At 41.8% G+C, this 12,914-nt stretch overlaps 1 protein-coding gene across 1 annotated transcript in view; it reads left to right on the top strand.

Annotated features, from left to right (window-relative positions):
- LOC111875004 (box A-binding factor) overlaps positions 1 to 12,914 on the top strand; it is a 70,866-nt gene that overhangs the window by 22,835 nt on the left and 35,117 nt on the right. Inside the window, exons 2-5 of the mRNA XM_033755677.1 lie at positions 1,575 to 1,703; positions 5,249 to 5,423; positions 7,223 to 7,420; positions 8,959 to 10,333. Coding sequence (XP_033611568.1) covers positions 5,262 to 5,423; positions 7,223 to 7,420; positions 8,959 to 10,333 — 1,735 coding nt within the window. The 5' untranslated portion in view covers positions 1,575 to 1,703; positions 5,249 to 5,261. The remainder of the gene's footprint in view (positions 1 to 1,574; positions 1,704 to 5,248; positions 5,424 to 7,222; positions 7,421 to 8,958; positions 10,334 to 12,914) is intronic.

The following is a 12,914-nucleotide window of genomic DNA, read 5'->3' as shown; positions in this document are numbered from 1 at the left end:
CCTTTCCTATCCATCATCCATGTTCATCACACCATTTACTTCGTCATTGCTCGATCTATTTGCATATTTCAAGGCAATGGATTCATCAAAACGCGGCACGAAGAAACTCCTGTATAACTACAATTAACTTCAGCCTACATGTTTCGGCAATATGCAGTACAAATCCAGCGATGAAGTGAAGTGTTAAAGTCATTTACTTGAGTTATGGCCTCCTTCCGACCAGGTTCTTTTCTACTTAGGAATTTTCTAATGTTTTTTAAGGTAATTAGTAGAAATTCTTTGACTGAGGATCAGACAGTCACAAGACCTCTACCGTCATAGAAAAATAACGGGCAGAATTCGAACCCTCAATCCCAGTGTTTGGGCAACGTAACCCCGATCGACGCCATAGACCTTTCTGAATATAATAATAGGCATACAACGAGAATGAGTCCCTTGATACTTCTTCAGATGGGCTTATTGTACTAACCCCCTAAAATGAGGGTAAGTCGGCGGTTAAATTCTTTATTTAGTTGCTGAACAACCCAAAAGTAAGTACGACCACATGAGGAAGACAGAACAAACACGCGTACATAAATAAAGAAAAAACAAGGTAACTTGTATGATTAAGACATTAACAAGAATTCAGTAATTACGAGTATAATCACGCCAGTCATTATGATATGAGAAAAAATAATTATGTATAGATATTTTCACGTATAAGGGGTAGGCGTGACTAATAATTTTTGGTTATAGATTCGATGATTGGATTTATTGGACGTCTCTATAACGATTACAGTTGAGTATAACAGCTCACACATTGAGCTCCTTCCGAACGAACACTGTTTGACGAGTTTCTCACTGCTCTCTGAATCTCAAGACTGGTCTCTAGTCTCTCGAACTCAGCACCTGCATCTGTGCACCCTGGAACTCTGCTACTGTCATAACTGCTTGGCGGCCCGCATAGAATGCACCCACTCCAAGGGTTCCACTACTGTCTTTCACATCTGCGTTGTGCCGGACGCTCCTGCAGTACCGTGGTAGCCAAACCCGTTGTGCAGCAACGGATCTCTTATTCCCGTCGACTCCGTAACGCTCGGGAACGTGTTCAGCTAACCCGTTGCCTTGCAATGCGTCACAGTATATTCATATCGATACAATTAATACTTTAATATGTAAGGAAGTCCCATTTATAAAATATGATCAAGAACAATTACTCTTCTCCAAGTATAATTAGAATGATCAAGTCAAGGAGGATGAGGTGGGCAGGGCATGTAGCACGAATGGGGAAGAAGAGGAATGCATATAGGATATTGGTGGGAAAACCAGAAGGAAGGAGACCACTGAGAAGAGCAAGACGTAGGTGGGTGGACAATATTAAAATGGATTTTAGAGGTATAGGATGAGATGGTATGGATTCGATTGATGTGGCTCAGGATAGAAACCAGAGGAGGGCTCTTGTGAACACGGTAGTGAACCTTCGGGTTCCATAAAATGCTGAGAAATTCTTGAGTAGCTGCAGATTTGGCTTCTCCTCAAGAAAGGCTCTGCTCCGTAAGTAAGTAAGTAAGATCAAGAAATGTTTTTGTTTCCAGATACGTCGACTTCCCTGTCAGCTGAAGTGCGTTTGAAGAACAGACACTGAACAAAGAAACATCTCTGATATACTCTGCAGGATCTCAAAGAAAAGCAGTTTTCAAAAGAGAACAGAATTCAGAACTAAGGTAAACTTGAATAAGGAGCAATGCATGAAGGCCATACCTTCCTTTTTTTTTTCTTCGCATAGTGGGGGGGGGTCCAGCTGGGTCCACTCGGCCCGTCGGCCACTCTTTGGCCTATTGTACCTGCCCCGGGTGATTATGATGATGGAGAATTTGGTGGGATGAAGATTGGCAGGGGAAACCGAAGTACTATGAGAAGACCTGCCCCAGCGCCACTTTATCCAGCACATATCCCTCTTGACCAGACCCGGGCTCGAACCCGGGCCGCCACGATGAGAAGCCAAAGACTGACCTTCCTTTACTTAAAGTGTGCAATTTAAACTGCTCTCAACACAAGCATAACTGTAACGGACATGGGGGAAGAAACAATTAAAAAGGACTACAAATTTCTGCTGGTTGAATTCCAGTTCGTTAGCACAATGATAATGGGAATACGGGTAGAAGGAATGTCCGGCTTTTATGCACTGCAAATCACACTACATTATAAATAAACACTTTCATTCGAAATGCAGTGACATTGGTGGAATAATGATGTAGTCGGTAAACAGGAAATACTGGAAGAAAAATCTGCCAAGCCAATTTGTCTACCACTCCCAGGTGAACTGCTTTGGCATTAAACCCGGGATTCCGGTGTGAGAAGCTAGCGACTAGCCGCTTGAGGTAGTATAAACATTGCTGCAGAACTGAAATTATCATTTTTTTAGAGCTGTAGGCCTGTTGCCGCGATGCGGCCACAGCGGAACACACCGCCTCGCGACGGATGTTGGGTTTCCTGTCGTCAGACAACATCCGTGTTTGGCCTCTCCACCTCCCTGCGGCGCGACCCAAGTTCGCAACAAGTAACAAGACTATACCTGGAACCTTGCGTGACGCACCAACAGCAATCGGAAACACGCTGTGAAACAGTGTCACCCCCACCCTTTGGAAAAAGGGAGAAACTAAATTTTTAAAAGCCGGTCACGGTAGCCGAGCGGTCTAAGGCATGTACTGTCGTCGCACGCTCGAACACTGGGGTCGTGGGTTCGAATCCCACTCGAAGCATGGATATCTGTGTGCGTTCATTCCGTGTTTATTTTGTCCTGAGTTTAGGTAGAGGCCTTGAGACGGTCTGATCACCCGTCCAAGGAGTCATACCGACTATGTACATGATTAAGAAACTGAAAAATCGTCCAAGGTTCAACGGGATGTAGAGCCGTAAAGAGAGAGAGAACGAGAGAGAAAGAGAGAAGACTACTTTTAGTAAATTGAAAAAATGTAATTGTTTTTGTATGGTATATTTCCTTTTTCCCATATTTTTTTAATTTGGCGGGGGGGGGGCAGATGCCTAGGAGTGGATTTCTATACCATACCAAATATTAAACTTGATTTTACATTATTTTAAGATCAATAAATCTACATTTACATTAATTTTATGTAATCACTGAATGAAAAGCTATATTTAAATACACATCAAGTCAAAGGAGAACTGAGGAAAACTATATTCAGAAAATTCACTGAAAAGTTTCTGAACAGGAGCACTTTCCGTGGATTTAATTTTAATGTTCTCTTTATGTATTTTAGTGCTCAAATGCTGAAGCACTTGAAAGCGTTTTTCACAACCAACAGTTTTTCTCACGCTCGGCAATAAAGAATTTTGTTATCCGTAAATATCATCTCCCTCAAACTCCCGCTGATACAGCTGTAATTTAGTTTTCTGACTTACTCTCACTTTCGGCATGACTGCTAAAAGCTAAACAAACTTAACCACAGACTAGTCACCAGTAATATAACGACCCCAGCTTTAAATGAAGAAGCGTAGCGAACCTGACGGAGACTTCGGAAATAAATAAATGAAGTCCATTAGCATTTGAATGGTACTTTGCTAGCAGCTACATGTGAATACGCTTCCGACTAATCCCTTCGCAGCCACTTTGATGGTACGCGGATGAGACAAGTTACGAGTAGAGGGAACGGGGAAGTCCCGTCCTGGGTATTGCATCAGAAACACGAATCCAGACTCAAATTGCTACTTGTAAGATCAAATGTTGCGAGTCAAGTATGCAGCATATCCTAATTTCGAAAAAGAAAAATTCTATACGCACGACGATTGAAAATTTGAACATAAAATTTAAAAAATATATAAAGTAATAAATATTTTAAAAGGAAAATACGCAGCATTAATAGAGATCTTCGAAAATATTTATCTTATTTATAAAACAAGCAGAACATGCATTTATATGCACCTCAAACCATGAATAAAATTTAAGAAATGAAGTAATTCATACATACGTGTATATACAAATGAGCAAATTTTTTTTTTAAATGTGTATTTGCATTAAAACCCGGTCCATAGTTATGAGTCACTGAGGTCTTGGCATAGGCCTACGGAAACATGCGGGAGTGTTCTAACAAATTTCACCGTAAGAATATAAGTAAATATTTATTTAGGGTTACATGCAAATGGGGAATTGGGTTATGACAGACAAAGATTTAAGAGATGAGAGCATATGTGTAGAAATTAGGAAGTTATATTGGATAGCTCTAAAGGTTACATCACGTAATTGAAAATTTGAAGTCCGTAAACTGTAACAACCTGTTACATGGGTACGATCCTCTGTAAATTAAAACTTGACCCATAATGTAAATAAACAGCAAATACAAGGTAAAATTATTCTTGTGCTTAACTAATTAAGCACTATGACGTGAAGACATGTGGAGCAGTAGAGGTATAGATTCAGACTTTCTTGACCTTGGCACTAACTGGAGCTGAGTGGTCACCTTCACTCACCATTCGCTTTATCCCCGGGGTAAGAACTCCCGGTACCCATTGGATAGGAGGCTGAGTGGACCCCAGAGCCAGTCTGGGCGACGTGGAGAAAATTCTTGACCTTACCGGGACTCGAACACCGAACCTTCGGTCGAATAATTATGGTAAATAAATAAATAAATAAATAAATAATAAATGAAATAAGCATAACTTTCAAAGTTGACATAATTAAACCTGTTGCTTGTTCTGACATAAAATATTCAATTGGGGGTTTTTCTTTAGCAACCATCACTTTGCCCGCGCCATAGCTCAAGCGGTTAGTAGCTGAATTCCCACCACCGTGGCCCGGATTCGATCCCGGGTCTGGTCAAGTAGGATTTGTGGTGGACAAAATTGGCGTTGGTTGGGGTTTCTCCGAGTACTTCGGTTTCCCCTGCCAATCTTCATTCCACCAAATTCTCAATCATCATAATGACCCTGGGCAGGCTATAATAGGCCAATCAGTGGCCGCCGTGCCGAGTGGACCCAGTTGGACTTCACCCCCCACTAAGCGAATTAAAAAAAAAAACTTTTGTTTTTATTGTTCATAGGGTCGTATTAAAATATGTAATCGATACGGAATAAATGAGTCAGTAAAAGATAAATTAGTGAAGACTGTAGTAGCAATTTGAGAATTTTCTGATCAGGATTCCTGAACGGGTGGTTCGTCAGTTGTTGCTCAAGAATCACAATGGTCTGCTACTTCCAACGGCAAGCACTACAGTTCTCACTTTCTTCTTTCCTGCATGAAATCGTTTTGCAGGGACGTGAGATCCATGGAGCAGAGCAGGGACAAAGACCCCGAGGAGTTGCCGAAAGATGGAGGGCGCTCGGTCATCACGACGCGCCGGCAAGTGCGAACTATCACCACTACGGGCCATATCACCACGGGACACGTCGCCGATGACGACGAGGACTACGATGATAACAACCAGCAGGTAGCAGCTGAGTAGCGCTCTCTTAGAATTTAAATTTGTCAATACACTTCCCTTCTCGTATAAAACAACGACCAGAACAGAAAAATGCGACGGAGGAAGGTATTTTAGCTGACATTTTGTCTATAGAAAAAAAATTATACATCCATTTTGTAATGACTGCCTTTATGTTATGTTTAAACTTCATGTTGTAGTATTACTTTGTAAGAAACAATTATAATACTGTACCTTCGCTACACAAATATGAATGTTGTGCAAAATCGTTATTCAAGTTACACACAATATGCGACTGATGTCGTCCGGCTGTTCCGTTCTCTTCTGTTGCTCCAAAAAAATCCTCGCTGACGTTTCTACTCCCGGATTACATCGATTAATCTAGATCTTCCTCCATTTTCCTATTCTCGTTGTATCCACTTCGGGCAATTTAAGCGACTTTTCGTTACTCAGAGTCTAACTAAGTAAATTCATGGAGCTGTGCCCTTCTTGAGAAGCCGTCAGTTGCGCAGCTACTCGAGACCTGCCAACATTGTATGGAACCCGAAGGTTCGTTATCGTGTTCATAAGAGCTCTCCAATGGTCCTTATCCTGAGCCAGATCAATCCAGTTCATACCATCCCATCCTATCTCTCTAATATCCATTTTAATATTATCCACCCACCTACGTCTTGGCCTTTCTCTTTCCTTCTGACTTTTCCACCAATATATTATTCATTCCTCTTCTCCCCTATTTACTCAGTCTCTACATATATGAATATCGTGTTAATACTTTCTTTTTTACAAGCTTGAGAAAATGTCATAATAGGATCTTCATAACTAGTACTGTTCACGAAATGTAAATAGAAAGATCAAGTCATGAGGATGAAATGGGAAAAGCATGTAGCACGCATGTTGGAGAAGAGGAGTTCGTACAGGTTTTGGCAAGGAACCCAGAAGGAAAGAGACCACTATGAAGACTAAACGTTTGTGGAAGAGTAATATTAAAATGTATCTTAGATCAATAGGATGCGGTGTTATGGACTGGAGCTCTTATAAACACGGTAGTAAACCTTCGGGTTCCATAAAACGTTGGGAAATTCTCGAACAGCTAAGTAACTGGCGGCTTCCCAAGGAGGATTCAGCTCCACGGAGTTAATCCATAAATAAGTAGTTACTATAGGATTCTGACGATGGTGTATAACACACAGAGATATTGGGTTTTCGGACTTCTAAGGGACCCAACAGAATAGGTGTTTTCCCTCACCTGAGGACGGAAACAGATCCAGTTTCCGAAACGTCGTGTTTTTCTTAGTTATCTTAAAAAACCAGGACGATGGATAAAGTCCGAAAACCCAATATCTCTGTGTAGTCAATAAATAGTTTATTTTTCTTGTGTCTCTAAATACAATTTATTCTATTTGCCACTTAATTATTCACGTATTTCGTCCTCTATATTCTGAACGAATTTCGGGTTGGAACTTACTTCAGTTATGCATAAATTCTTTGTGAATTTCCGTCGCCGTTGTTCCGAGCCAAGTTCAACATATTACTGTAATACGCACCAGGAATTTCTTCAGCTTGGTAACAGGAAGAGACCGCTCATGTCTGTGGGGCTTATTTCTAGTTAACTTCCTGAAAGAGCCAATATTGAATGGAAAAGAAGAGAATAGAACTGGAATGGGGAATGAATTGGATTTGCACGAAGTTATTGGATAATGTACGAAGAACGTACATCTTACAGTGCAGGATTCAAACATGGAGGTTGGTGAGCGATGGTTTGTCTCGTCGACGCAACACGTTATAAAAACTTTATGTTCTGCTTTCAGCATCTCGACCATGGTCGGCAAACAGTGACGCCCTCTCTCAATAATCAGCAGCAACAGCAGTTACTGAAGCGTCAGGCACTTGCAACGTCATCCCCACATAACAATGACGTGTCCATGACGCACAGCCCGGCGCCACCAAACAACCACACACCTCCAGGTTCTGTGAGACAATCACACGTCTCCCCAGCTGGGCAGCTCGTAAGTAAATCTGCGTGGTATTGCAGCAATTCGAATCAAGTTAATTTCTTTACACCGTCTTTGCACAAAGTGCACGTCCATCCATGCGTTTCTTCTCCGAAACTACTGAACGGACTTCGATGAAATTTGATACCTGAGGCCCACACTAAAATTGTCTAAGTTAATTTCCGTTTTATTGGCCTAACAAACTCCCTACTTTAATCGGAGCTCATATCCAACTTTGTCTGTTCCCTGACATACAACTCTTCTTATATAAATTGGTGCACGGCACAAATTATTATTATCAGGATTTATATATTCAGTATAAAAATTGTCGATGAAGTCAATATTTAAAGAAATGTTAGGAGATCATAATTTATAACTCTGATCAGTGTGATGTTGTAATGTGATCAGCTTTGAACTAACAGGTTTGTATCTGAAGTAGAAGACTATGAAGGCCATCACTGACAAACAATGAAGATGGCATCAAAAATTCATTTGGAGACCTATTTCATTTGAGAATATCTTTACATTCTTCGCTTTGAACTTATGAAAAAGAAAGCTTTCTCGAAAAAAAAAGAACTTATTTTTGTAGAAGTCACGAGTGACCAGGCCTAAGTGGATTTGGTATGATGTGTGGCGTATATTACAATTTCTTCAGTCACTCAGCGTCAAATGGTACGAAAATCAGGAATAAGTCCCCTCAGGCTAGGTATCCTGTAGGCTAAGAACCTAATCCGGAACCTCCTAACATTAAAAGATTTCAGCTTTCAATCAAAGCGCAGATCTGTCAGGGTTAAATAGTTTTGTCTTAAAAAGTTAGTACGTGACGTGAAATGTTACACGGTTTTCGGTTCCTTAATTAGTTGATATAAATCTTACATGACTAGCCATAACAAGGCATAACTGGAAAGGATCATTTTCGGAAGTCATAGGATTTTTTAAAAGAAACAGTGGAAAATGACTTTTATGTTTCACAAATGATCGAAAACAAACTCTCAGGAAAGTACCTTAATCTAAAATAATATCGTATTTCTTTTTTATTGCTAGTGGGGTGAGACTAAGTCCCTTGTACTGCGGCCACTTCTGGCCTATTGTACCAGCCCCAGATGATAGGTGAGGGTGATTGTGGAGCAATTGGTGGAATGAAGATTGGCAGGGGAAACCGAAGTACTCGGGGGAAAACCTGCCCCAGCACCACTTTGTCCACCACAAATCCGATTTGACCAGAACCGGGATAATGTAAGTTGGAAATTCAGGATGTTACATAATAGCAACTTAGAAACCTGTTACAAATAGGATGACACGGTATGCTGTGCATGAAACTCGAATCGCAGACAGAAGGGAAGGAATTTTGTGAATAAACCTCATTGAAAATGACAACACAGGCGAAGGAAAGAGACATGCGAGGACAGAGATACGAGTACAATGATCTTTAGTGTGGTTAGAGAGGTGGATGACATTATTTCAGAATCGTCTATAATGGCGGTCTATATTATCAGTGTTTCCGCCGACGGAGTTCCTCAAGTCACAGCTGCAGGCTTTTACTTTTCTTACAGATAAATACCAAAGAAGTTGTCAGTATCAATGAGTCTTCACCAAACGCACAACAGCAACAAAGTTATCAGCAGCAGGTGCCGTATAGCTCTTCTCCGCCTAGTCAGGTGAGGTACACGTCACCCACAAGCCATAGCACCGTCGTGCAGTCGCAGCCCACCGTGTGCTACACCACCACGACAGAACATTACCAGCAACCGCAGCCCAGTCCCCCACCTCCCCTCCTCGCAATTCAGCAGCCACAAGTGGCCACAAACATCCAACATCGTTTCACACCTACCCCTTCGGTAGCAAGAACTGAAGGCAGTGCGCAACACCGGTACGCGTCACCATCTCTGGAGCACCAGCAACAAGATGCGCCACAGCACAGATACGCCCCTCAGACCCACCAGTTGCTTCCAACACAGGAACAGCAACATCTACAGGGATACCAGCACCATAATCATCAAGACATGACTCCTCCGCCAGATCTAGAATACATTCATCATCACCATCAGCTGAATGCCTATGGTGATACAGGTGATCAATCATTACAAGTTAAGAATGAAGGTCACGACGAGGGAGGGGCTGCAGGTGGTGCTAAGTTGGCACAACTGCAGACGCTTAAGAACAATGACGCCAACGGTGGCAGCAGTGCCTGTATCACTCCTCCGGGCCCTGCTACTTTGACACAGCAAATAGGCCAACAAACTGACAGTCAGGGGACTACGTACACCACACTGGAGACTGTAACCTCAGCCAACAATTACCATGCTTCTTACAGCGAGAATACCGTTCACTCACCGTATCAACTGCAGCAGGCTTCCAGTATGTCGTCTCCTGGGTATTCGCAGTACCTCCCCAAGTCCTCCAGTGCAGAACTGTACACCTTGTACCCTACGTCAGCTGGAGGAATGGCAAACAAAGTGGTTTCCCTCGGATCTTCAGAAAGTCCGCTGATCTACACAAGAAGTGATCCTACGTTGACCTCAACTTCAATATCCGTGGATTCTAAACCTTCGGCCACACAACTTTACAGCAGCCTACAGGGACACAATCAGTCCCTGACTTATGACCAACACCAGCCACCAGGATCTCCGAACTCACAGCAAGTCACTCTCTACGGCCACGGAACCGCGGCGAGCTACATAAGCAAGTTCTCAATGGCCGCCGATCCGTCTGCACAGTACTGGACTACATCTGCAAATGGATCGCCCACGGCAATTGACTACGTCGGGTCAGGTTATGGAGGAACGGCGCTACATAACTCTGTTGTTACTGACGGCGTTACGACGTCGTCTCCAATGCAACAGACTGCTTTCACAACATTCGGAAGTAACGGAGGTGCAGGGCCGTCGACATCCTGGAACATGTCGTTTGAAGACAATTACGACGCAAGTGAGTACAGTTTAGTAATGATTTGAGTTACATTTATATTTCTCAGTAGTTTAGTACTGGAGAAAGTTAGTTAGTTAGTTAGTTAGTTAGTTAGTTATTGGAGAGGGTGGGTTTCCCCATGCACTTAGACCTGTATTGGTCCATTGTGCTTCCCTCTATGATTTCTACCAGTCTCTATATCCTACCGGTACTGGTGCTTACCATCAGTCCCGCCCAGCCAGCTAGACCGGCTCTACTAGCTGAGGGGTATCTATAATGCTTCCCCCATCTACCAGAGGTATTAGAGACTGCTGTTTGGCGGGAAACGTTCGTAAATTTGGCTTAGTGACCTCCTTTGAAGATATGAGGTTCTTTTACATGCCGTAAAGCTACGACACGGGACCCACGGCTTAAAGTCCCTCCCGGAGGACTTGTTCCCTGAATTTTTCCGCCCTTGAAAATTCGACGACCTCCGCCGGGTATTTGAACCCGCGAACTACGAGTCATGAGGTGGGAACGTTACCTCTAGACTACGGAGGCCGCTTAGTACTGAAAAAAACCTCCGTTCGTCTCCCGCATTTTTCTAAAAAGGATTTGTACTGGAATTGCTTATTTAATATCCCATTAATCAGTTTTCTACAATTTACTGCCTTGACATAACAGAGTCATCACTTTCTGAATTAAATGAATGTGCAGATCATTTCTGCAAGTGTAATTTTGTGGTGGAGCTTGTAACTGTTTTGCGATTTAGTTTAATTTTCTTCCACAACAGGAGAAAAATTAAGCTCTTTTGTTCACCGTGCTCTTTGCGTCTGTCTTTGAGTTTGTGTTCCCTGTTACAACCTTTGAACCAGATAACCGACTTTTTGGAAACGTGGGTCGAAAATGATGCCATTAAAGGCCAACACAGCTTCTTTATTTTTAATTTCCTACAATCTATAGTAACATGGCTGAATTACGGACTTTGGTGGTGGAAGCTAAGCTAGCAAAAATTAATCTGGGGTCCTAAAATATGTGATGAAATCTTCAAAAAGTATATAAAATTTCTTACGAAATTATTCTTTAGAATGGAAAACAACAAAAATGGCAACTGCGTGAAATCAGTATTAAGATTTCCGTTAGATAATGATAATTAAATAACCAATAGATTTTCTTTCCTCTCGCTCCCACTTTGGAGCACAGGGCCGATTTTTGAGTTTCATTGATCACTTGTACACACGGTAGAATTCCTTGGACGGGTGATCAGCTCGTCGCAAGGCCTCTGCCTAAACAGAGGACAACACAAACACAGAATAAACGCATACACACGCCAAATATCCATGCGTTGTGTGGGATTCGAACCTACGATTCCGGCTTCCAGTCGAGAACACAGTTCGTGTTCGCGAGAACGTGTTTATCGAGCCGTTGCCCAGAAACTATCTCATGAACAAATTTGAATTTCGTTTTAAATTATAAATTTGAATTACAATAATATGGCATTAGCAACACAAGATTTTCAGGGCTCTAGATCAGTGCAATAGACGGGTAAGTTTTGTTGAGTTGTACTTTAAAATCATAGATTTATGAACAAGGCTGTCTCGCTTGTTCCAGTTCAAAATTAATTCAAGCAATATATCGCCCATGCTTGGTTAGGACCCCTTAAAAGAAAAATGAAGGTCAATACCAAATACTAGAACACAACATAGATGGAATAGACATAAAATAACCCCTCGAGCCGGACTGGACTGCGCGATCCCATTGTTCGAAGGATCCACTATTGTAGTCTCATGGCTTCAAATGTTTAGATATAGCAATGATATTTACTGAGTATTCCATGATGCAGATTGATGCCTGGCTTGCGACACCACGGACTGAACCAGTTGCCTCACATTTGTCGCTAGAAATGACATCAATGCTATGCCTTATAATCTGCTTTTGCGTTTTTTGTAGCAACGCCAAAGTATACTTATCTGTAACACTGAAGTGGTTACGTTCGTCATGAAACGTAACCGACAGGTGTATCATGAATCTCAGCAATGTTCAACACGCTCTGCTATGCGTATCTTCGATCAGTACGTTTTAAACAAGCTAATGTCACGGCGTGCAGTTTCCTTCTCGGTTTAAAAAGTGATATCTCATTTCTTCGAGGTTTTCCTCTTGCTATCAATCCTACAGGTTTATTACGTTGTACTGGTTTTTAAAATGTAAAATCGGAAAATCCCTCTCTCTGTTATTTCAATTAATTTCTTAATTTTTATTTTTTGCATAGCTTCTATATTACGGCTATCCAATTGTTGCATGCTCGTATCGCGGGGTGTTCATCGAGCCGTTGCCTAGCAATGTTTTGAGCAAATCCGTTACAATATAGTATAACAACGAACACCGGGCGAAGGACAACCTAATGAGGGAAAAACACAAAAACTAGATAGAATTCTACATTCAATAATATAATTTTAAATTTTGGAAACTTTTAAAATTATTGCAACTTCGTGACTCTTTCATGTACGTAATTATATGATTGTGATAAGTAGCACTAATATGGATCCATATTAGGTCAGTTGAAAACAAGAGACGTATTTGGTGAAGAAGGTCCCAAATATGGACTGAAACATGTAGCAACTAT

The sequence above is a fragment of the Cryptotermes secundus genome, unplaced genomic scaffold, assembly GCF_002891405.2.
Source record: "Cryptotermes secundus unplaced genomic scaffold, Csec_1.0 scaffold973, whole genome shotgun sequence".
NCBI classification, from domain to species: Eukaryota; Metazoa; Arthropoda; class Insecta; order Blattodea; family Kalotermitidae; genus Cryptotermes; species Cryptotermes secundus.
Note: the sequence above shows the minus strand (reverse complement) of the source record. Positions and strands in the feature narration are given on the sequence as shown.